This window comes from Centruroides vittatus, unplaced genomic scaffold (genome assembly GCF_030686945.1).
Source record: "Centruroides vittatus isolate TY-2023 unplaced genomic scaffold, ASM3068694v2 contig_980, whole genome shotgun sequence".
Lineage (NCBI taxonomy): Eukaryota > Metazoa > Arthropoda > Arachnida > Scorpiones > Buthidae > Centruroides > Centruroides vittatus.
The window spans coordinates 1,022,084-1,044,212 of record NW_027122652.1 but is presented as its reverse complement, the minus strand read 5'-3'; the positions used below and the strand labels follow the sequence as shown (position 1 = coordinate 1,044,212).

Genomic DNA, 22,129 nt, shown 5'->3' with positions numbered 1-22,129 from the left:
AACAAATACGGGGTGGCACACGAGAAAATAACTTCCAGTTGGTAACTTAGTAGAAACATTTATAATCTCAAAAGCCAACTGCTGGTATCACCATCAAAGATCTTATCCTTCTGTTCCTGTATTGTTTGTGGATCTGACAACATATGGCTACTTTTTTTCATGACACTTGAAGATGATGCACTACTTGCTCTTCAAGTGTCTCAAAATATTAAAAGCCAGTTTATAAATCAGCTACTCCTGAAATGGGAAACAGAGAGTGTTTAGCATCCACCCATTTTGAATCAGATGCTGCTTACAAATCATTTTGTTTCATTTCTCCCCAGACTTACTGGCTTGGTGGCCTTATTGTGAGCCAATGTTCCCATTCACATCACACTATAGTCCATTGGAGCTACCACTCTCTTATCTCAAAAAGGTGGTGACTAGTGACAGTGGTGGTTGTTATTATTAGATAATGTATGAAATTAGAAAAGTTGAAATTATATTCCTATCTTTTTATATGCAAATATTATATACGATACAATGCATATTTTGCAATATTTGTGTAGAAAAATTAAAGTTTATATATTTGTAAATTTTCTTTATTTTACATACAAAAATCTAAAACAGATACAAATTAAATATTTACAAAATCCACGCTATTTTTCATTATTAAATCAGACATCTTCTGGAGTAATATTCTATAAAAAAAAATTATATATTTTAATATTAAAAACACTATTATATTTTAAAAAATGAAATAATTACAGACTTTCATAATGAATTAATAAAAACTGAAGATTTGAATAGCATATACCATGTGAGTAAATTTAAATTGAAATTCATAATTTTATGATGTTCATTTCTTGTAGATGAATACATATTATATATATAAGTAAAAGGCAGTACATTTTCAGGAGAAAATAAGCAGTTGTTTATTATTTATGAATGTTGCCAAGTTTTGTGAGCTTTTATGATGGTAAGGAAATCTGTTTTTAAACATTACAAACAGAATTTTTTAAATTAAATAAAAACTTTATAAATTTTAAATTCACAATCTTTGAAAAATTGATTTCATATGTATTTAATCTAAAATGTTGTGAATAAATGTAACTGAAAGTAATTGTATAATTCACCATTTTGTTTTTGGCGTAAATTATAAAATTAAAAGGATATGGTTTCTAATCCATTTCACAGCTTTCAATAGTAATAATATATTTTTTCATTGAAAAAATGTTTTATAAAATATAAAAAACAAGGTATTAGAAATATAACAAAGTTTATATTAGGTAATAAACATTGATAATTTCTATGCTTATTAAACTTGGATAATGATCCAAATCAAAGTTTCTTAAAACTTTTTCCATTTGCAATCCCTTTTTGCTCAAGAGACCCGTGGGTATATACATAACTTAAGTATTATATATATATTATAAACATAATAAATCAAAGAAATGTCATTCCAAATAATTCTTTGTTATACTTATAATTTGATCACCATTAATTAGTACAAAATCAAATTTGGATATTAATGAGATGACTGTATTTGTATGAGTTAAATTTTGGCTGAATATTTGATGTTGCAGGATGTAGTACATATTCAACATTTTTCAGAGTTGACTGATATTTTGATTTTCCAACTGTCAATGATGAAAACAAAAAAATGATGTAACAAATACAAGAGAATGATGAATAGATTGTATAATAATAAAAATTTAACTAATACTGTTCTGTCCACTTCAACATACAATAATAAGAGGATAGATCATAAGTATGACTTTTGTCTCAGGAATTGGAAGAACTGATTCTACAAAGCTTGGCATCAATCACAATGACTGAGAATGGTTTCATTTCATTATCTCAAAAAATATTGATAGATAAATATATATATAGGGTTTTATCTAAGGTTTTATATATATATACAGTAGAGCATCGATTATCCAACCCCCAATTAACTGACTTATCGGTTAACCGACCGCGTTCTAGTCAGTAAATTCAAATGTCCGCCAGTGATGTGGAGCTACAATATTTGGCTATGTCTTGGCTACTTTAATATTATTTTTGTTAAATTTTTGCATGTTTTAGCTGGCAGCACTGGCTCGACCATGAAAGGGAGGCCAGTATTTAAACCAGGCCTAATACACTATACTAATAATGTATTTTTTCATACTTTTCGGTTATCAGACTTTTCAGTTATCCGACCAACTCCAGTCCCCAATTAAGTCGGATAAACAATGCTCTACTGTATATATATAAAACCTTAGATAAACAATGCTCTACTGTATATATATAAAACTTTAGATAAAAATGCTCTGTTTTGCACAAAATCAACACCAATGCAAAACAAAAGAACTTCTCTATTTCTAGAATTTTTGTGTCAAAGAAAGGACCTGTTGGTCAGAAGTGATATTGGAAGTGATATTGGATATTTGGCTGTTGGTCAGATAAATCAATAGACATTTTGTGTGTATTAAAAAGTTATTTTAATAAAATTGTTTAATAAATGCAGAAACTAATAAAAAGAATTTTTAATATATTTAAAAATTAAGTAAAGGTAAATATCAGGAATCTTATATCTAGTCCTAGCTGGTATAGATTCATCTGCATCATATTTTTTCTTCTAATTAATCTAAGTTTTATAAATAAGCAATTAAAAAAACTCAAAATTCTCAAGAATTTAAAAAAGTGGGTCCTAATTCTCAAGAAAAATGATTTTACTGGTTCAGATCTTCCGGATTCTTGAAAATCCAAAAGTTGGAGAAACACAAACTATAGTCACAATATACAACCCAAGACCATATAAATTGTTTACTTACATGATGAAGTATGACAACATAAAAATTTTATTTGAATTCTTATTTTTGCTAATTATGTAATTAAATTCTTTTATACTTTAACATAAAAGTTTACTATGTTTCTATTAGAGCACAAACTTTGTTGGTATTACCTCATGTAATGGCATGTGCAATGAAAAGTTTGAAAAAGTAAATGATAATAGAATGAGACTGAATGGAGGAATAGATTTAATTGAAAAAATAGCAACAGATCACAGTGAGAAGATAAACAAATGTTTTATTTTTGCTGTGTATCCATAACATAATTTTTAATTTTATAACATTTTTTTAAATCAAAATGGTTTTAATAATTATTTTTGCTAACCAGTATTGAAAAATCTGACAGAGAAATATTTCAGGTTAAAATGACATTCTTCTCAAACAATCGCAAAAGTTTAGCAACCCCAAATTCTATTATGCAGCCATACATGGGGTAGCAACTTACAGTTTAAGAAGCCTTACTAAACTAAACATACTGACGTAAACTAAATGTAAATTTAAATACATTATATAAGTGTTGCTACAATATAAGTATTACAATCAAAATCAAATAAATTTGTGAATAAATACAAAATTTAATATTTTCTAAAATTTAGAAAATTATTTTAAAAATGTTTAGATGATGTTGTTTTTAAAACTTTAAAAACAGGATAAAGAATCTGATATAAGTTTACCTGAAATTTTTCCAACAAAATTTCACATAACTGGTTTAAATCTTCAAGTCCTTTCCGAAACTGATCTGTAGCTGATGATCCTATTGTGAAAGAATTTATAAATTATTGTTATGTAAAACTTTATTAGACTACTTTATAGTATCATTTTATAATACCAATTATAGAATCAAATTATCTATTTCAAAAATAGATAATGTATTTTATGGCATATAAGATGTATCCCCATTTCGGCACGAAATATTTAGGAAGAAAAAAGTACAGTATTTAGTGTATTTAAGCAATTCCTCTCAGCACCAATAAACTTTTTAAAAAAAGTAAAATTAGAACACATTTTTATTTATTGGGAAATAAGATGATTTTAAGAAAGTAATTTACAGTTAAAATTTACCATGAAATATTCTAATTAACATATGCAAAAGCTGCTTAGTTGTAGGGAGAAAAAATTACAATTAAAATATCCAGTAAATACTGGTACATGCAATTTGGAGAATTAATTAGTCTATGGAAGGTCACAAGAGTGCAAAATATATATAAGATGCAGAGAGATTTTTGATCAAACATATGTCATAATATGCCATAAAATACAAGTAATTTTATCCATAACTGTATATTTTCTTAAAATAATACAAAAGAATTCAAAACATATTAACCAAATAAAAAATAATTACCCACTTTATTCAATCCCATTTATTTTTATTATAAGTAATAGTAATAATTTTCATATAATCAACATATCATATATTAACAGCCATGTTTATATAAATACAGTAGAGAGTCGTTAATCCGAACCCCGGTAATCCGAATCGCCGATTATCCGAATGATTTTCAGTCGGACTGTGTCGTGCTGAATCGAACGTTTTTGATACTAGATTTACTTCTAAAGTATAATTTTCATGTTTTTATATTTTTCAATATATTTATTTTGTTTGTACAAAATAAAGAAATAATTTTTAACGATACAATAGCCTCGATTATTATTATAAAAATTTTTGTTAGGCTTAAAATCGACGAAAATTCAACATGAAGCGACATGCAATGGAGAAAAGTTTCAACATTGGACAGGTTAATATATTTTTTCATACATAATCGGTTATCCGAACAAATCACTAATCTGAACAACCCCAGTCCCCAATTGATTCGGATTAATGACTCTCTACTGTATATCAACTTGTATTTACTTAGATGCCAAAATGCATTTTGGACCTATTGGCCCATCTCCAGTTGGAGTTTTTACAAATATACATACATAAAGATTAAACTTACAACTGAGATTCTTAGCATAATTTATGTTACTATCAGTTTCACTACTTCCCTTTTCAAATTTTCTATTCATTTACTTATGATTTTACATTGTTATTTTTTTTTCTACAATTTGCACTATTTAATATAATTCAAAATACAAAATTAAAATTACAGTTTTTAACTTCATATTTTTCATGCTTCTATATTCTTATACTCCATTTCCTTCATCAATAAAAAATTTGTATAATTTCTTTAACATCCACAAGTATTAACCTTTCAACAGTGGAACAGTCAGGTGTGGGGCTCCCACTTAGTTGTGGAGAAGAAATATGAGAAATTTTTAAAGTATATTTTCAAGCGTTTTTTCTCATTACTGTTTCGGAAAAAGATTTTGTGAACAGTTCTGTCTAGTAAAGAAAAGTCTTTTTTTATTGTTACATAATTCATTTTTTATGTGAATTTCTTTTTTGCAATAGTTTTTGGCAATACCCCCAAAAGAATTTAGCGAGTATAGTCGTCGATCATGTGGCAGTGGTGAGCACTGCCACATGATCGCCTTGGACAATTATAATCGTCCCTCACTGTTAAGAGGTTAATACACTATCTGTGTCACAAACAACACTATTAACTATTTTAAGACACATATTATTAAAATGTATTTTGAACTGCTGGTATACCATGAGAAGAAAATTGCAGAGAAGAAGTCTAAAAATGAACTGTAATTGCAGGTGTATGTTAGAAGAGTTTGATATCATATGCTTGATTATTGGTATTTTTGAAGAAACTCATCCATTACATGATGGAGACTAAAAAGCTGTTATTAAAAGTTAAAGTGGCCCTACAAAGTATTAGAATCCCATTCAATAAGAAATAACTGTTCATATTGTTTTTCATGCTTATATTCTAAACCCTTATTTTGCTCCAATAACTGTGAACAGCAAGTTCTTGTGACAGTGTTCATTAACAGTAAGTGAATAAACATTAATTCCAAGTTCAATGAACCATTATATGTAATAGACTGCATTTTTAAAAATTATTCTTGTGCTTCTTCTCTGTTCTACACATGTTATCATTAAAATATTAGCTTAAATATGCTACTTAGCTATACAACATATATACTACATAGCTTAAATATGCTACTTTGCATATCTTTTGAATGCTTTATGGTATATGTTATAAGTGATGCAATTTCTATGACTTCTACTATGTATACACTACATATGTCATTACAGTGACAATGATGGACTTATTATGCATACTATTGATATTGCCATAACAGTGTCATTGGAATGAACAGAGTTAAGTTTTCTTATAAATAAAAGTTACTTTTAAAAAAAAGAAAAGTGTTACAAACATCTATAATGTTTGTAACACTTATAGGTTTATAACTTATTAATTATATTTTAAATAATGCAAAACTGTTACCCTATAAGTGGTTATTAGTGATGGGGTAATACCAAAATTTCTCCCAATTCTGATACCTTTGAATACTTTTAAAGTTTATTTTAGATTAGAAAAATGAATGATTTATATTACGAGCATGGTACATGTAAAGTATTAGTTTGGGAGAAAAACAAAGCAATTTGTGATTAGTTAAAGTGTACCCAGGTGTGGTTCAGTCATAAAACTATTTTCCATGGTATGTGAACAACAACTAAACAAGTAAACAAAGGGGAGGATAACCACCCACATTCGGATCAGCATAGATGTAAAGGCAAGCTTTGCATACAACCGTCTTTCTGAGTGGTTGGATGTTGGCTCCCAAAAAACCTTTAGATTGGGGAAGACAGAAAAAAGAGGTGGAGGGTAGAGTTTGGTACAGACAGCACTTAGATCTCGGATACTCAGCAAGCCTGTTGAGGATAGAGAGAGGCTACTCTCCTCTGGAAGGGACACTCAGGCACAGATGAGGTCTTATAAAAATCATCAGATTTTCATTAAAAATTATTTCAATATTCTTCTGAATAGCCTCTTTTGTATTAAAACTGTTTTGACGGGATCAAAAAGGTGACAAGCTGTAGGTGCTAGATAAGGCTACAAAGGAAATCAGATCAGACAAAAATACAGATAGAGCCTCTCCACGGTACAGAAATTATCAAGTGGATATCCCCAATTATTCTAATTTGTCCTAGATTGTTATTGTGTCAATCAGTATGGTATGGTACCATGATTAACTGTATATATTGAACAAGTTGAGTGTGGCGGTGTATTTCCTACAACCTGGTATACATCTGGAATATCTTGGTCATGCTAATTCAAGAAAGCTTCTTGAATTAGCATGTTATAAAAGCTAAATTTGTAGTACCATTAAAATTGAAGGCTGCTCCAGAACATTACAGAACCATCACCATTATGATGACTAAAAAAAGGCTTTTGCTCCTTTCTTAAATCATCCCAATAACATCTGGACCATCTAAGTTCCATTTCCCCCATCTATTCTAATAATCAGACATTAATTCATTCTTCCATTGCACGTGGTTTTTAGCCCATTCCAATCTCTTTTGAAGATATTCAGCTTTTAGCTGGGGCCTGCAAAGTGTGATAGGTTAACTGAAATTGTCCTACCCCAATTATTTCAAATAATCATTGGTCTACTGAATTCTATTATAACAATTTAAAAAATTGTAAATCAAATTATAAACTCACCGTATGTCTGTATCCTGAGATTTATTTTATTCTCTGATGGATGAGGAACTGCATAACCACAAAATTTGATTTCTGGACTGAATTTAACATAAATATTTTAATAAAAAAGCTAATTTTATGCATTATATACAAATAAATAAACAATAACTTATCATCACAGCTGTTCTAAATTTTATATAACAGCAAACAAATACAGTTTCTTCTTGTACTTAAATTTAACCTTTAATTATATATTTGATATTTTCAAACATTTCATATTTTAGTAAAGTATCAAAACTTAGAATGTAGTTATAAAAGTGATCATTGTCATGCAATATTATGAAAAGTATTGAGCTGAGTCAAAGTAATGCTTTTTTACAAGTTTTAATAGACCTTATTTACATTAAAAATATATTTATTTAATCCAATATACAATATCTTAGATATTATTCATTGATTTATAACTTTTTTGAAGCCTTTCTTATAAAAATCATCAGATTTTCATTAAAAATTATTTCAATATTCTTCTGAATAGCCTCTTTTGTATTAAAACTGTTTTGACGGGATCAAAAAGGTGACAAGCTGTAGGTGCTAGATAAGGCTACAAGGGAAATGCAAGAAAACTTTCCAATCTGAATTACTGTTGGGTGGTTATTGCAATTTGGGATTGAGTGTTATCATGTAGCAAAATAATGTCATTCCTGTTTGTTAAATATGGGCATTTTTTTTTTGGATTTTTTACAAAGATAATCCAATTGCTGACTTGTACTAACAACTAAGAACTGAATGATTATTAAAATTAAAAAACTACCATACATACTATTATACATATATTATTTGTTGCTATAACTGAAGTGTTATAGCAACATATAGTTGCTATAACACTTCAGTTGTTCACTTCAAAAAAGCAACAAATAATATATTTGTTGCTTTTTTTAAATTCATATAATATGTAATAACAATTCTTAAATGTTTTCTGAAAAGCTTATTTTTTATTGACACTAATAATTTTAAATTTTTTAAAAACAATCAAAAACTTATGAAAATTGTTATTAAAATCATTATGTAGTTAAAACATTAGCACTTGAGCTGATTGGTTAAGAGCATAAGTATGAAAACAATGCTTAGAAGAAATGATGTTATTTATGACTCAACTCAATAAAGTAGGCCACAATAATTGGTTCTAATGAATAAAATCTCATATCATCATCAAGAGCATTATCACCTGATCTTTCTTTCTTTTCTCTTTTTCTTCCTTGTTGTATAAGTTATAAAAACTTTTTATCAGACATTAAAAACAAATGTTCATAAGTAAAAATTTCTATTTCAAGTTCTTGTCAAACAGTTACTTGTTTATACAAATAATAAACATATAACTTCAATAAAAACTTACTTCTTCATTATCATATATCTCAAGGAATTTCCCAGAGTATGATCTTCACCATTTAACACAAAAGTTTTAGTTGTATCATCATCTATGAATTCTGATTGAATCTAAAATAGGAATATATTCAAATTAAACATACTTCAATATTTAAATCAAATTTTTTACAATTTGCTGAAATAATGATCAAATTATTCATTTTGATAAAAATAAAACTACAATTATAATAGGCTTTAATGATTTATATGAGAAACACAACACAAGTAATGTCATTCGATTAGAATTTATTCGTAATTTATATAAAAATAAACATATATAATTTCTTCACCTTTTACAATTTAGAAATCCTTGCATGTGACAATATTATAATTACCAAAATTTTAATTATATAAAAGAAAAAAATCTGTTGACTAAATAGTCAAATATAAAATAAACAATCACTTGCCACACTGGGATATAGTTAATCACGTACTCTGAACCAATTACAGTGTGTAGATAATGAAAACAAAGAAAAACGAACATTTTCAAACTCCTTCCAAGTCCTTCTTCAGGTTTTTTAACAATTCTTCGATGGTTCTTTGTACTGGAATAAAATTTGAACCAGAGTTTGAATATATTCCAATATTGACAGATGCTCCCGAACTTTAAACTTTATTTAATTACTGTATTTGATTTTGTAAATTTTATATAATTTATTTTACAACTAAATTGTTATTTATCATTGTACAATTTTGTTTGATTATGTTTACTGTATTTAAGTGTTTTGTTTTGGGAGATGGTTTTGCTCCCTGCATCAAGGAATAAAAATCCAGTATGCGTAATAAATAAAATACACACTGAAATTGGTTCAAAGTACATGAATAGTCAAATATAGAGATGACAAACTTTTTGATCCAAAGTTTTCTAGACTGCATAAAATTGATATAGGCCTATTATTGTTAATTGTCTACTTGGACTTTACTTATTAAGAGTTAATAAGTAAAGTCCAAGTAGACAATTAACAATAATATTACAATTAAGGACAATAAGGTTTTTACAATTACTTGATATAGGCCTATTTACACATTTTATAGTCAACAGTGTTTGTGTATACATGAATCAAATTTATCCACTCTACAGGCTTATATTTTACTTTAAAAAGTATTTTTATTTTCTGCTTATTTATTTAAACAGAGATGAAATAAATTCACTTACAAAGGAACATGATAGATATAAAATGACTTACTTTTATGTAGTTTTTCAATTTTAATAAAGTTATTTTGGATTACAGATAATTTTTCTAATTTAAATTAGAATTAATATTATTTTGTGCTTTCTTTCTCGAAGTAGCTAATTTTAGTACCACTTTATAAACTTCAGTTACAGATAAAATTTTCCAAAATATAGATACTCACTTACTGCTTTTTCAGAGCTTATATTTCTCATAACTCTAAAAAAAGTTAATGAATACCTATAATAATTTAATTGAATTTCAATAGTAGACTGCCATTTACAGTTTACATCTGATGAGATAGTTCTTAAAATCTCTTTATGGGGAAAGTAATTAATTAAGACTTGAAAATGTCAAACGTATGTTCTATAACAGTAGTGAAAGTCTGTTTTAATATTTTAAATCTTTAAGTATTTTCACCAAATTCTTGAAACTTACAAAAGCTATTCAAGACAAATGACCATTTATTTCCAACATAATATAGCAAAAGACCACCAAAATAATTATTTATTTATTTTATATGTTGTTTAATTGTTCAAAATTTGAGACCACTTAGTAGAAAAAGATCCATTCAAGCTATCTCAGAAACAAACAAAAAATAATAATAAATAAAATTAAAATTTTTTATAAACATTTTGACATTAAACTAAATGCATGCTTAGAACCACCAAGTATAGGAAGCTCCAAAGAAAAATAATTGTACATTTTCAATATATAGCATTAATTGATAGATTCATGAAAAATTACAAAATTAGTTTTCCTTAAATGTAGGAATTATGTCAATAAGTTTAAATATATTTAATGACAATCAACTGTTGAAAAATAAATAACTCTAAAAAAAAATTATTTAAGTATTATACAGGGTGGGGCAGAAAGGGCAGGTTTTTGAAATGGCTAGAACTCACCACCAGTTAGAGTGGCATATTTGTGGCAGGTAGTGTGAAAGTAGTGAGGTCTTAGCATTGTCATTTCAGTTGAAGGCATGGAGCCGTGAACAATAGAACACCGTGTGTTTGCATAGGACTGACGAAACAGTCGTACTCAAAGGGGATTATTCAGTCATACGCATCTGATGGGAATACGTTTCTGCATGTGTGTGGTTTCAACAGGATGGGCCGACGACCCATATAGTTAGAACATCAATTGATGTTATTCGCTATCTCTTTCCTGGTCACCTCATTTCCAAGTTCAGTGACATTCATTAGCGAGGTTGCAGCCGAAATTTTCAACAGATTCCTCATCATGCAGGGACAATAACAACAAAACAGCTTTATTTTGTTTTTTGAACATGAGAGACAATCATTATATTGTATTGGTAACCAAATAATGATGAACCCACTTTGCATTTGTACAGTAAAAAGTGAGAAGGGATTTCTCCCCCTCTTTTTAGTGTCCCAATACAAGTAATTTTATCTTTCAGTAGTGAAAGTACAAGATCCTAACTTGTGTGCCAGTTGTCGGCCATCAAATTGCAGTTAGAAACTTTTATATGAGTAATAAGTTGCTGCACAATATCACATGGCTTATTTGACATTTTATAAAGTCCAGATGGCTAAATTCCACAATATACTTCAAAAGATGATGTATAAAACATTTTCCATTAGTTAATGCATATATTTTTAAACCATACTTTGCCAGTTCTTTTGGCATATATAGAATAAAACTGTGGTATACATCGGCCTCTGTATGGACAACTTTGAAAAAATGCATCCAGTAAAGATCAAATCACTGCTAGTTTGTCTGCTTTTTTTCTGTTCAGTTTGTGATTCCTTGTCAAGTCTTATAGATCTCAGTAAAAACAAAAATCTTTTGTAACCCATGCAATCTCAAACTGCCATCATTCCAGTACCATCTTTCTACCAAATTTCTTAACATTAATATAGTTTAAGCCTTTTAATTTTAACAAAAATAAACAGTAACTTTGGTATTTTCAATATTTACAAGTTGTAAGCAATCGTGCACATACGTATCTTAACGTAAGAATGACTGCAGTATATGCTTAAAAATCAATACTAAATATCCATCTTTTATTACATTAAAAAATTTCAAAGACAACTTTTTATCAGCACGTGGTTAATAGAGAAAACATTACTGAACTACAGATCTGTTCTATAGGTTAACATAGTTCACGTTCTCACATACTTGATGTCATTATTTACAAATCTTCATCGTAAAATTAAAAGTACGACATCAAATTGATGTCGAAATCTACACTATCCTAACAAGACGAACAGATCTTTTGTTACTTATTTACAGTTAAAAAATATAACGTAAAGTACTTGGATCTGAGCACGTGTTCTCGTTCGATGACAATACCAGCAAGTTCGAATTTTAGAATTTTACTCATAAATCGAACTTAACCGAACTAATCGAAAAACCTAATCTCCTATAATCTTATAGGAGATTAGGTTTTTGGAAATCATGAAGATTACTTAAACTTATGTCTAAATAATAGTTATACAATTTTCAACTTCACTCACAACTTCCAACACTCTCTTATCCGCCATTATTGTTTAAATTATTAACAGTGTTGCCATTTCAAACTGATAATTTTTCAGTTTATTAAATTATACATCTTTTCGCCTGATATTTTATTAAAAAATAAGAAATTAAATCCTTTATAAAAAATTAAAGAGTTAATTTAAGTAAATTAAAGAAATAAAGCATACATCAGAATCAAACATTTTATTAAATTTAGTATACTTTTTAACCATTTGGCTACATAACGGCCGGATGGCCGAGCGGTCAAGGTGGCAGTCTACCGCTCTGGGAGACCAGGTATCGAATCCGAACGGGTCGAATAATCCCCAGGAATTTTTCGGGGGTAGTCCGTTCTGATATGTCGGGCCCCGTCCGTCACCAACCGGTCGCCCCATTGTGGGCCTGGCCGAACCCATAACGGGCCTTCTAAAAGAGCTCCTCTTAGTGCCCACAGGTCGGAAAGAGTTAAAAAAAAAAAAAAAAAAAAAAAACCATTTGGCTACTGATGAGCCGTGGGATAATTACTGGCGGCGTCCATATTCTGTCGTGAGACTTCATGTTCTTAAGGATTTTCTACTTTCCTTTGATTACGAGAACATTTGGAGAAAGTACTGTACATGGATTTGCCTGCGAAATTAAGAAGCTGGAATTCAGAAATATGAAGGGTAGGTAAATTCTGTTCTGAAATTTTGAAAATGCTGTATTTAATTAATATATCTTAAAATAATTGTTTTCATGAATATCAACAGCTCATTCAGTAATAAATAAAAATATTATGTATTGTTCAATTATTATGCCTTTGTGTCCTTTATCTTAGCTTAAATTTATCTTTGTATACTAGTACATTTCTCAATTAACAAGGGCGTCGCCAGGGGGAGGGGCAGAGGGGCAGTTGATCTCCCCTAGAAATTCGAAAAAGTTATTTAAATGCTAAGTTTTAATTAAAATAATCTTAGGCTTCTTGTAAGTTAAAGAAAATGTTTTATTGAGATATTTCTTTTCCGGTACATAGTAAATGATTAAAACTTCATGAATCGTTTCTATTTTACCTACATACAATTCATATCCTCTATCAATTTACATCATCTTGCCCCCCTTACCCATTGGCTGGCGTCGTCCTTGTCAATTAACAGGACTTATTATACTGGAAAATTATGGATACAAATATTTAGTCTTACAGATCAGAAAAATACTAAATAAAAAATATTAATTCTGATCTGTAAGACTAAATATCTTCATCCATAATTTTCCAGTATAATAAGTCCTGTTAATTGATAAATGTACTAGTATACAAAGATAAATTTATTATGTACTGTATTTGACAGATTTCTACGAATGGAAAGCCACAGAGAAATTGAGAACCTACTAAAGTTAACTGCGTCGTACTGTCTAAAAAATCGTAGAATTTATAAATTCTATTCGTGCCGCTCTGGCACATGGGATCATGACTACATTCAATTCAGAAATGTATCTACAAAAGGAGAACATTCAATAAGAGATTGTGTATAAAAAATGTTGCAAATGTATAATTTTCAATAAATCTTTTTTGTCTTAGCTAACATTCAAATAAATCATTCCAGATCTGTTAAATGAGGCTACAAAAAGTTCACTAATACTTTACTGACGATGATAATTTGTTGATGGATTTAAACTAAAATTTCACCGAAGTATTATGAATATGCGTAATGGCGTAATGAAAAAAACATAAATACATTAAATTGAAAATAAAAGATATCGCTGATTCCCGTGCAAATATCTACCTTTCGAATGATAAAGTTAAACAGAATGCATATTCTAAAGTCTATCGCACTGCTTCTACCGCAAGCTATTTATCGCTGTGACGCGGCAAAGAAGCCTTTGTAAGATCTATCGTATGGAGGATCTCTCACGTTGTACCAAAATATTTACTCTAAGCATAAATGGAAAAGAAACTGTAATTTTATTGATAAGATGAAACTTGCGTTTATTCTCACAGAAAGCGAGTCGGACCGGTTACTCCCAACGTCGAAACCAGTGACGACTAAGTATGCTGTAGAGAATCCAGCGCTATCCTGACAAACTACCACACGCTCTGCCCGACATGTATCTTTCCCCGCTTGTTTTGTGTCGCGGACACTAGAGAAGGTGTAGCTGTGGCGGCCAGAGATCCAGAAGACTGACTGGCAACATGATCCATAACCGGAGTTGGTTGACAACATTGTTTTCAGCGCGCGAAATTCTTTTTCGTCCGTGTGTCTCAGGAGAATGGAGATTACGATACGGTTGCTCTGGCCGCGTATAATGAAGTTTTGTTACAGTTTGTGTGGTGGTGATGCCTGATTTTAAATTTAGATCTCAGGCACGTATTGGCATTCGTCTGTCTAGCGTTTGCGTTTGGAAAACATCGGTATAATTGAATGCGAAAAACCCATTTTTCTAACGGGAAGTTTACATACAGCACCTAGTCGTTTACTCTACAATCCTCGTGGACCTTGACATTCAAGGCCGGATGGTCCAGCGGTCGAGGTGGCAGCAGCCTACCGCTCTGGGGGACCCGGGGTCGAATCCGGACGGGTCTAAATAATCACCAGGATTTTTTCTGGAGGTGGTCCGTGCGGATTTGTCGGGTCCCGTCCCTCATCATCAGGCCGCCCCATTGTGGGCCTGGCGAAACCCGTAATGAGTTTGCTATAAGAAGTCCTCTTAGTGCCCACAGGGCGGAGAGTTTAAAAAAATAACCTCGACATTCCGAAGATTGGTTTTAAACGGAGCAAAGGAAAGGAACCAAGCGTGGCCGTGAATTTCGGTAAAACGTTCAAAAACAGAAAACGAAACTAAATACCAATTCGGCCGTTTCCTTTCGGCGCGAATTGCTGCTCATGCCTTTGCATCTCTCGAATTTTTTTCTTAATCTCTTTTTCTCTTCACCGACTGTTATGTGTCATCATAAATTACATTAATATGTATAAATTTTCAACATTTTAATTATATACAATTAATAAATTATTTGAATTAAATTATATTTCAAATTTAAACCTTCGGAAACCCCTATATCGCTTGCCAATATTTAAATTTCTCAACCGAAGATAAATTTTGTAGATGAGAAATGACACAATTACTTTTTGCAAATATTCGGCATTAAATTTTAACAAATGCATTTATTATAATGTGAAATCAATGGAAACAAACTGAAACCCATCAGGAATTACTTGTTTATATATGTTTAGAAAACGAATTATCAATGTGGACGTATGAAACCACAGTTCAGTTAGAATGAAATTTTATTCGTCTGATAAATTATGAATTTTTCATTAATTTTGTTCTAATAAACTCTTCACATAGATGACATTTCAGAAAATCGAACAGCTGAATTTTTTAAAATTAAATGTCTAGCTTGGGAAATTTTGCAGGTTTTTGTGACTGCAAATCGTCTGAACTACGGCCTCTTTTTCTTAAGAAAGAAAAAATCATTTGGAAAACTGAAACTACTCGTTGGTAGAAACTTCTCTGTTCTTTGTTTTCTAATTCCATTACTGATGTTTCAGCGTTGTTCGTTTCGCCATTTTCTTCGAGTTAATCAGGATTTTCAGTTTTGTGTTCTTCAACATCCATAGGAATGGCGTGATCAACTTCGCTATCCGAAACTGACGATTCGGATAGCGAAAAATCATCTGAGGATTCGTCAGTTTCGACGGAGAATTCATCTGTTTCGACGGAGAATTCGTCTGTTTCACTCGATGTACCGTCACTTGAATTTTCACAATATTCGATAGAAGTGAAACTTTTTTCCCTCAGGTTATTAACCATTTCGATCTTTTATCCTAATTTATGAAGCGATTGAAAATTCGATTAAATTTAATCTAAAATATTTTCACAACAATTGAAATAGTTTATTTCCAAACAAAAGATATTTCCATTGTTATGGGACTCGTTTAATTCTAAATATAGATCTGTGTAAATGATACTCGAAAACAAAATCTCATTAACTGCTCTACATGAAATCATCTCTCTCAGAACCCCACTTTTAAATTAAAATAATTAACAAGAGTTTCCTCCATGTTTGGATTGGGTTGAATCGATGGGATAAGGAAACGCAACACAATGGGCACTCTGCTAAACGGGGATCCTCCCTGGATAACTTTCTACGAGAAACTGGCTGCTATTTAGACGTTGGACAGGTAAAGAAAATCTGGAAAACTGCACGCCAACCCGCGACCAACTGCAGTGTTCGGTAGTTTTATCCACTCGACGGTTGTCCGGATTTGTTACGTAGAACACGGTACAGTATAGAATATGCACCAGCAATTAATATTAATTACCGGGCCAATCTGTGGCCATCATTATTTCTGTATCTAATAAGAATGATGGTAACGAACTAGACGATAGAATGATAATATACAATTAAAAATATCAATATTTAAATGTTCTAGTAAACACTAAAATTTTATTCTGAAACATGATTTAAAAGTATTTTATATTTGTTTCAAAATATTTTTAATGTTATAGCTTTAAAGAAACGTTTTAAATAAATATAGAAATAAAAACTTAAAGACTGACCGGTAAGTTGTTATACTTTACCTTTCTCGTTGTCAACACTGTTTTATGACAATTAATTTGGTTATTGTTGCTCTCGATAATTGTCGACGTTCATTCGAAACTTAAGAATTAAGCCTATTGTCTTTTGGAAGACATTAAAAAATTTTTTAAATTTTAATTTTTAAATCTTATATTTTTACAAACATCGAATAATAGTCATACAATTTTCACAGAACATTTTCCAATAATCATTTAGTGTGTGTATTTTATATTCCATAAAATTTACAGAATGTTGTGTGTTTTTAAACGAAATTGTTCTCATTAAATCCCACGAAAACAATTTATTAAACACTTGTTCATTTATATGCAGAATGGCGGCTTGATTTTCGATGACCTCTAAACATTTTGTGTATTCTTAATTACTTATCTCTTTCAGGTTTATAATTCTTAAATAAATAAATGTATAAATGTTTGGTGTTTAGTTTCGTGTATAGACGTGTCTGACATATATGTTCTGTAATTTATCTCCAGAGCTAGGACATCAAAACAAAACAAAACAAAAAACAAAAAAAAAAAAACATGAATAGTTATAAAAACCATATAGGTTAAGTTATAACTGTAAGGGATGCTCAACAATTTATTTCAACAATAATTGCCCTGATTGTTAAGGCACTTATCCCATTGTGACACCGCCGAGTTATGCCCCGTTCGAAGAAGTTAGCAAGACATTGGTGGAGCCAATGTCGGACAGCATTTTGCCCTTCATTGTTTGCGGAAAATCGTTTGCCTTTAAGTGCCCTTTTGAGTTCCCCAAAAACATGGAAGTCGCAGGGTAACAGGTCAGACTATAGGGAGTGTGCTCGAGTACCTCTCAACGAAACTGAATGTCATTTGTCATATTGACTGTCTGAGAACGCACATTGTCATGCAGCAAGATGATCCCATTCTTGAGTTTTCCTGGATGCCTGTGCTGAATTCGTATGCGTAATGCACGCAAGGTGTTGCAGTGAATGTTGCAAAATTTATTCTAGTAATTTTTAGAATCGATATTTATGAATTTTTCATTTTTTACGTCCTTTGGGCACGAAAAGAGTCTTTTTTGCATCCCCATTGTAAGTTTAGTCAGGCTCATAATGCGGGTAGCTAGTGAAGAGCGATTGGCCCGATGTTACAATTTGATAGAGATACTTACCCATCCGACCATGTTTACGAAATCGTTACGTAATGGTGGGTTTCAATTGTGGGTAACAGAATGATTCATTTTTTTCTAGTGTTGCTTAGCGAACATATTGTCAATGCTTTGTACGTTATACACATAATTAAAAAGTAATATTAGATTCGGTACCACGCACTATGTATTATTTTTTAGTACAGTTAAAGAGGTTAATCGATGATTAAGTAATTCTGAGAGCAGGTATGTGCGACAGCGTTACGGAGCGTTATAAAATAGTGTTATGGAAATGGGATGTCAATTGAAAAGTAAAATAACGTTACGTAGTTTGTGAAAATTCCTTCTTCTATAAATGTAATTGATTTAAGTAATAACATAAGAAACTTTATTGTCATTAATTTGGTCTATGGCCAGATCCACAGGATGCTACGAAGGCTTAAACCCACCCCATTGACAGAAGAATTAAAAATTTATTTATTCGAACTTCAAAACATCTTATTAATTTACCCTAACGCTTCAACGGGAGTATATAGGTATTAAAATGTAATTTTATTACATACATTTATTATGTAAATTACAGACACCACGTCAGACAACTGGTGAGGGACTTTTGGTCCGAAATACATTTTGTGAAGAAAAAAAGTATCTTAGTATCTGAACTTTTACTAAAAAAATTTATAAATTGTGTTTAGTAAAGAATTGCTCTGGAAGTCAACGTAATATTTCCTATGTCGAAAAGCAAAAGATCTAAATATTTTTTTAAAATTACATTTATGGTGATAAATATGGTTTATCGGACCATTCGACACACAATCGTCGTGCCACAATCACTGCTTTGATCTGTATATTTCGTACAAGAGAAGCGTATTTTTACGTACTGTACTTGTACGTAGAATACCATTTATAGTGTCTTCTGATCTTAGAATATTTCTCACGTTTAATAATACTCTATAAATGTAATAATTAACGTAATGATAATTATATTAACTTTACTGGGAATAGTTTTGTCGTTGGCAGTGTTGATTCTTGTTTGGCAGAAATTAGTCTGTGGTAATTAAAAATCACTTTAATTCGATCGATTACTTGCTATATTTGTGAAATACTGATTCTAGTATAGAAGTTTTGGCAGATTTCTGCCAGGATATTATATATGAAACAACTGCAATATTCAATAAATGGAATAATTAATGGGTCTAATCTTGGTATATTTGGTTATCCAATTGAAAATAAAAGCAAAATTGACATATGAGATATTGATTTTGTCAGCATAAATTAAAAATACAAAATGCAGACATAGAAATATTAAAAGTTCAAATTATTTCATCAGGACATTTTACTACAAAAATAATATTTAATAGTATTGAAATGCGTAAATATTTTATATAAAAATCAGCATTTAAATGATCAACTTTAGTAGTGGTTTAATGATGATTACATAGATATTACTTTTTACGTTTACAAGAACTTCGAGTTAATTTTAATTTCGTTAATTTGCATTTTTTAATACTAATTATACCTTCACTGTAAGGTATAAATTTGTTAATCGCTAATAATAATTAATACGTAATTCATATTTTAATGAAAACGCATTCACTAGCAATAAGAACTTTTATGCATTTATTTTGTTGCGTTTTAATTTGGATTTTCCTGTATTTTTGAAGGAAATTTACTCAATTAGACAGAAAATTAGAACCATTGTCAGCTCAGCAGTTGAATAAAAAGTTATTCAGTTTAAGCTGTGACTGTTATTTTTCTTACTGTATATAAAAAATTCACTTCGAAAAATATTATAGTACTTTAGGTATATTTTCGTTATTAGTTTTTTAAAATTTTAGTAATTCACAAACCAATTCCAGCTTTTTACAAAGTAATATTATTTTTGTTCTTTTACATTTTTTACAATTCTGGGTAAGTAGTATTGAAAGTAAAACACGTAAAGCAGGTTGACTAATTTTTCAATAAATTATATGTCTTTATTTACTTTGATCACGGCAATTTCTTTATCAAAACTTTAAAAGACAAAGGTGTCATGACAGTAAATGAAAGAAAACCTATTCATTGAAAAATGTAAAATAAAATATTTTGCAACTTTTATTCCATACAACTTCCTAATATAACACGTATATTAATAGTATAATAGTATCAAAATAATTTTTTTGCTTTCCTCATTAATTACAAATAAACATCCGCAATTAGGAAATGCAGTTGTCTGCCTCAAAAATGCACTTAAAAATTTAAAATTCCTTTTTGTCGTTAAGTTTTATAAATAAAAAGTTTCAAAGTTTATTTAAATACGAGTTGTTTTATTACTGTTAAAGATGTTTTTCCATAAAGTTTAGATATTAAATTTATTCTGTTTTTAATAAAATTTGTTCCACAAATTATATAAATTAGTGAAAGAAAGTTTCCGATAAGAGATATCAATACAGCTATTAAGAAAACGGAAATGTGATAAAATAGAAATCTAACGCGTGTTTATTAACTTTTGATTTCTATATAATTACTGTACGTGATGTAATTGAATGTACCGGATAAGATTTATATAGTATATAATTACTAAACCTAATTATTAAGTGGCTAACAGTTTTGATTAATTAATTCAAATGAAGTTTCTGTTATTGCTCTTGATTGCACTTCTAATTGGTAGGGGTTTTAAAGTTTAAAAAGTTTTTAGTCTATAACCTATATCGTTTATTACTGCCGTAATATACCTTAAAAATAAGTAGACTATATATAATAATGTTATATTGTATGTTTATATATATATATAGCAGTAATAATATGTATTTGTACACATGTATAAACATTACACATGTTAACATATTCATTTATGTTATTATTTTGATAACATACATATGAATGAAAAATAATAATATAAATAAATACTTGTACAGTATACTGTAATATTATTACTGTTACTATCATTTATTATGTGTATATTTTATATGTATATACAAGTATTTATATTTGTTAATTACTAATAATCAATCGGCCCATAAAATATATTCTACAATATTATAAATTTTTTATAGTAAAAATTAAGTTTAGTATTGGGGAAAGAAAAAATATTTATTTTTTAATATTAATTAACTGTTAAAACTTTTAAACACAGACTTCAGTTTAAAACAGTGATTCCCAACCTTTTTTGTGCTATGCCCCACGTAAGCCTTTCTAAATTTCTTATGCCCCCTAACATGTACACTTAATTGCCACACTGTTTTGTCGTAACCACGATAAAACCCGATCCTTTCATCAAAGTCTCTTGCACTTTCTAGTCGTTGCCAAATGCGACCTGGAACACCACAATTCACACCTGTCCACATCAAGGTTTGGGCAAAGAATGTCCTTTCTCCTCTTTCATCGACATCGGGGTTCGTTCATCTCTTTGTTCTCAGTGGTTCCCAGAATTGTTAATCCCACTCCAAGGGAAAAGGGTTATAAAGGAAAGTTCTAGAAGGAAAGGGAAACAAAAGAACAAAGAAAACTAACTTAAATCAATATTTACAATAGCGTACAACAGCTATACGGTTAACTTAACTCTGGACGAGTCCATTTTTGAATTGCTTTCCTTAAAAATCGAATTGCCTCCTGTGGGGCGTGGGCCCCACGTTGGGAAACACTGGTTTTTAAAGGATAAAAATAGAAAATGAATTTTTGCGTGATAGTTATTATGTAAATATTCTTTAAATAAATAATTCGATCTTTATTATTTATAAAATATTTTTTGAATAATATAGATTAAAATTTTTATCAAAATGTGTTAAAGTATACAAATTTAATTTTAAAATGCTTTACTAAGGAATGGAGTAAAGTTAGCGTAACTTTAAAAGAAAAAAATAAAACGATATATTTTTAGTTATTGCTTTTATGCGTTGAATAAAAACATGATTCTGTGTACATTAAACTTAAATAACTGATATTTTTATATATTATTTTGCTATCTTTGACATAAATTTTTATTTTTGAAATAAGGCTTACCACGTAATCGTAGTTAAAGTATCCCTGAATAACGCT

At 29.7% G+C, this 22,129-nt stretch overlaps 2 protein-coding genes across 2 annotated transcripts in view; one reads left to right on the top strand and one right to left on the bottom strand.

The window, feature by feature from the left end:
* Positions 1 to 22,129, top strand: part of LOC136985887 (serine/threonine-protein phosphatase 1 regulatory subunit 10-like) — a 660,716-nt gene that overhangs the window by 387,287 nt on the left and 251,300 nt on the right. The gene's annotated exons all lie outside the window — the stretch shown is intronic.
* Polr1D (RNA polymerases I and III subunit AC2 l(2)37Cg) lies at positions 560 to 12,468 on the bottom strand. Its single transcript, XM_067283234.1, has 5 exons — positions 12,429 to 12,468; positions 8,748 to 8,848; positions 7,376 to 7,452; positions 3,488 to 3,567; positions 560 to 680 (listed from the first exon to the last, which is right to left on the bottom strand). Exons 1-5 carry the CDS (start codon positions 12,453 to 12,455, stop codon positions 657 to 659), a joined length of 309 nt encoding a protein of 102 aa, XP_067139335.1. The 5' UTR covers positions 12,456 to 12,468; the 3' UTR covers positions 560 to 656.

Excerpts from the sequence above, each read along its gene's own strand:
- Polr1D (XM_067283234.1), bottom strand. The coding sequence starts at position 12,455 with ATGGCGGATAAGAGAGTGTTGGAAGTT. Across the intron at positions 7,453-8,747 it reads AGATATATGATAATGAAGAA|TCCAGAAATCAAATTTTGTG; the intron begins GTAAGTTTTTAT and ends TGTTAAATTCAG. Across the intron at positions 3,568-7,375 it reads TCTCAGGATACAGACATACG|GATCATCAGCTACAGATCAG; the intron begins GTGAGTTTATAA and ends CTTTCACAATAG.